At 42.2% G+C, this 4,075-nt stretch overlaps 1 protein-coding gene across 1 annotated transcript; it reads left to right on the top strand.

Annotated features, from left to right (window-relative positions):
• The first annotated feature begins 2,073 nt into the window (after positions 1-2,073).
• LOC140736132 (peroxiredoxin-1-like) lies at positions 2,074-2,930 on the top strand. Its single transcript, XM_073061935.1, has one exon. The coding sequence runs from the start codon at positions 2,133-2,135 to the stop codon at positions 2,730-2,732; it is 600 nt and encodes a 199-aa protein (XP_072918036.1). The 5' UTR covers positions 2,074-2,132; the 3' UTR covers positions 2,733-2,930.
• Positions 2,931-4,075: the final 1,145 nt, after the last annotated feature.

Below are 4,075 nucleotides of genomic sequence, written 5' to 3'. Positions count from 1 at the left end.
TTATGAATTTTGGGCTGCTGATTGTGAAAGTCACCATGAAGTTCCCTATCACGCACAATTTATTACAAATCACCTGTATTTGTTATTTCAATTCATAATTCAAGTTAAAATAACTGGTGCCAAGATTAGGGAGGCCATTTTTGTTGGTCCACAAATCTAACAAATCATCAATAACAGATAATTCCAATAATTTCTAGTGAGACCAAAGAAAATCTTATGGAAGGCATTCAAAGACATTATTAAGAATTTTCTTGGCAACTACATGAACTAAACTATGTGCAGCTGGTTGACAACATGCTTCAAGCATACAAAACCATGAAGTGCAACATGTCACTAAAGATTCATTCTCTGATTTCCCACCACTTTTACCTGCAAAAATCTTGGCTCTCTCAGTGATGAGCATGGTGAATGCTTTCAGCAGGAACTTTCAGTCATGGCCTTTCTCCCAGGGTTGACTTGTCTAATACCAGAGGACATACATTTAAGGTGAGAGGAGATACTTTCAAAGGAGATGTAAGGGGCAAATATGTTTTTTACACAGTGAGTCATGGGTGCCTGGAATGTGCTGCCTGGGATTGTGTAGAGGTAGATACATTAGAGACTTCACAAACAGGAGGAAATCTGCAGATGCTAGAAATTCAAGCAACACACACAACATGCCGGTGGAACGCAGCAGGCCAGGCAGCATCTATAGGGAGAAGCACTGTCGACCTCAGCTCGAAATGTCGACTGTGCTTCTTCCTATAGATGCTGCCTGGCCTGCTGTGTTCCACCAGCATTTTGTGTGTGTTACATTAAAGACTTCCCAGAAATGTTTAGACCATACGATATAGGAGCAGAAGTAGGCCATTCGGCCCATTGAGTCCACTCTGCCATTCAATCAGGGGCTGATCCAATTTTTCCAGTCATCCCCACTCACCTGCCTTCACCCCATACCCTTTGATGCCCTGGCTAATCAAGAACCTAACTCTCTCTGCCTTAAGTGCACCTAATGACTTGACCTCCACTGCTGCTCGTGGTGACAAATTCCACAAATTTACCACCCTCTGACCAACGTAGTTTCTCTGCATCTCTGTTCTAAATGGACGTCCTTCAATCCTGAAGTCGTGTCCTCTTGTCCTGGACTCTCCTACTATGGGCAATAACTTTGCCATTTCTAATCTGTCCAAGTCTTTTAACATTTGGAATGTTTCTATGAGGTCCCTGCTCATTCTCCTGAACTCCAGGGAATACAGCCCAAGAGCTGCCAGACATTCCCCGTACTGTAACCATTTCATTCCTGGAATCATTCTCGTGAAACTTCTGCGAACTATCTCCAACGTCAGTATATTCTTTCTAAAATAAGGAGCCCAAAACTGTACACAATACTCCAAGTGTGGTCTCACGAGTGCCTTATAGAGCCTCAACATCACATCCCTCCTCTCATGTTCTGTACCTCTAGAAATGAATGCCAATATTGCATTTGCCTTCTTCACCATCGAATCAACCTGGAAGTTAACCTTTAGGGTATCCTGCACAAGAATTCCAAAGTCCATTTGCATCTCTGCATTTTGAATTCACTCCCCATCTAAATACTAGTCTGCCCATTTATTTCTTCCACCAAAGTGCATGACCATACACTTTCCAACATCGTATTTCATTTGCCACTTCTTTGTCCATTCCCTAATCTATCCAAGTCTCTCTGCTGGCTCTCTGTTTCCTCAACACTACCCGCTCTTCCACCTATCTTTATATCATCAGCAAATTTAGCCGCAAATCCATTAATCCCATAGTCCAAATCATTGACATACATCGTAAAAAGCAGCAGTCCGAACACTGACACCTGTGAAATCCATTGGTAACTGGCAGCCAGCCAGAATAAGATCCTTTTATTCCCACTCTGTTTTCTGCCAATCAGCCAATGCTCCACCCATGCTAGTAACTCCCCTGTAATTCCATGCGATATAATCTTGCTAAGCAGCCTCATGTGTGGCACCTTGTCAAAGGCCTTCTGAAAATCCAAGTACACCACATCTGCTGCATCTCCTTTGTCTACCCTGCTTGTAATTTCCTCAAAAAATTGCAGTAAGTGATTGGCTACTGGAGTATCGCGGAGCTCGGTTTGTACGGTCCCATATCAGCAACTGTTCAAGATGGCAGCTGGAAATGCTAAAATTGGTCACCCTGCCCCTGATTTCACAGCCAAGGCTGTGATGCCCGGTGGAGAATTCAAGGATTTGACTCTGTCCAGTTACAAAGGAAAGTATGTTGTCGTGTTCTTCTATCCACTGGACTTCACCTTTGTCTGCCCTACTGAGATCATTGCATTCAGCGACAGAGCGGATGACTTTCGCAAGATAAACTGTGAAGTTATTGGTGCCTCCACAGATTCCCACTTCAGTCACTTAGCCTGGATCAACACACCTCGTAAACAAGGTGGTCTCGGCCACATGAATGTTCCACTGGTTGCTGACTTGACACATTCCATCTCCAAAGACTACGGTGTCCTAAAGGAAGATGAAGGCATTTCTTACAGAGGACTCTTCATTATTGATGAGAAAGGAATCTTGCGGCAGATCACAATCAACGACCTTCCAGTTGGTCGGTCTGTGGATGAGACGCTGAGGCTGGTGCAAGCTTTCCAGTTCACCGACAAACATGGAGAAGTTTGCCCTGCAGGATGGAAGCCCGGCAGTGACACCATCAAGCCTGATGTGCAGAGCAGCAAAAAGTACTTTGAAAAACAGGCCTAGGCTCCTGCATTTCGGACCAGATCCAAGCACTGAATGTTGTATTTTTGTTAATGTAAAGATTTTCTCACAGGATCAGTTTGGTATTTGTCCACATCTGTGCTGCAAGTAGCAAGGTCCAAACAAACTCCTGTAAATGTGTGTTTTTTTTACTGTGTCAGAATAAAACAAGATTGAAAGCTGAAAATAAATAAATAAATAAATAAATAAATAAATAAATAAATAAATAAATAAATAAATAGATAAATAAATAAATAAATAGATTGCAGTAAGTTAATCAGGCAGGATTTTCCTTTCAGGAAATTATGCTGAATTTGGCCTATCTTGTCATGTGCCTTCAGGTACTCCCTAATCTTATCCCTAAGAATCAATTCCAGCAACTTCCTAACCACTGATGACAGGCTAACAGGTCTATAGTTTCCTTTCTGCTGCCTCCCACCCTTCTTAAATAGCGGAGTAACAGTTGCAATTGTCCAGTTTTCCGGTACAATGGCAGAATCTATCAATTCTTGAAAGATAATTGTTAATGCCTCCGCAATCTCTCCAACTACTTCCTTCAGAACCCAAGGGTGCATCCATCAGGTCCAGGACATTTATCCACCCTCAGACCATTAAGCTTCCTGAGCACCTTCTCACTCGTAATTTTCACTGCACATACTTCACTTCCTTGACACTCCTGAATGTCTGGTATACTGCAGAAGACAGATGCAATATACACATTTAGTTCCTCTGTCATCTCTGCATCTCTCATTACAGTATCTCCAGTGTAATTTTCTATTGATCCTATATCTACTCTCAACTTTCTTTTATCCTTTATATACTTAAAAAACTGTTAGTATTTTCTTTGATATTAGTCACCAGCTTCCTTTCATAATTTCTCTTTTCCTTCCTAATGACCTTCTTTGTTTCCTTCTGCAAGTTTTTAAAAACTTCCCAATCCGCTATCTTTCCACTAGCTCTGGCTTCCATGTATGCCCTGTCTTTTGCTTTTACTTTGGCTCTGACTTCACTTGTCAGCCAAGGTAGTGTCCTTCTTCCATTCACGAATTTCTTCTTTTTTGGAATATATCTGTTTGCACTTCTCTCATTTTTCACAGGAACTCCAGCCATTGCTGGTCTGTTGCCCTTCCTGCTAGTGTCTCTTTCCAGTCAACCTTGGCCAGTTCCCCTCTCATGCCATTGTAATTTCCAGTATTCCACTGAAATACCGACACATTGGAATTTAGTTTCTCCCTCTCAAGTTTCAAAGTGAACTCAGTCATATTGTGATCACTGTTCCCTAAGGGATCCTTAAGCTCTCTCTTATCACCTCCGGATCATTGCACAACACCCAATCCAGCACAGCC

The sequence above is a fragment of the Hemitrygon akajei genome, chromosome 11, assembly GCF_048418815.1.
Source record: "Hemitrygon akajei chromosome 11, sHemAka1.3, whole genome shotgun sequence".
Taxonomy (NCBI): Eukaryota; Metazoa; Chordata; class Chondrichthyes; order Myliobatiformes; family Dasyatidae; genus Hemitrygon; species Hemitrygon akajei.
This window is presented reverse-complemented; position numbering and strand designations above follow the sequence as displayed.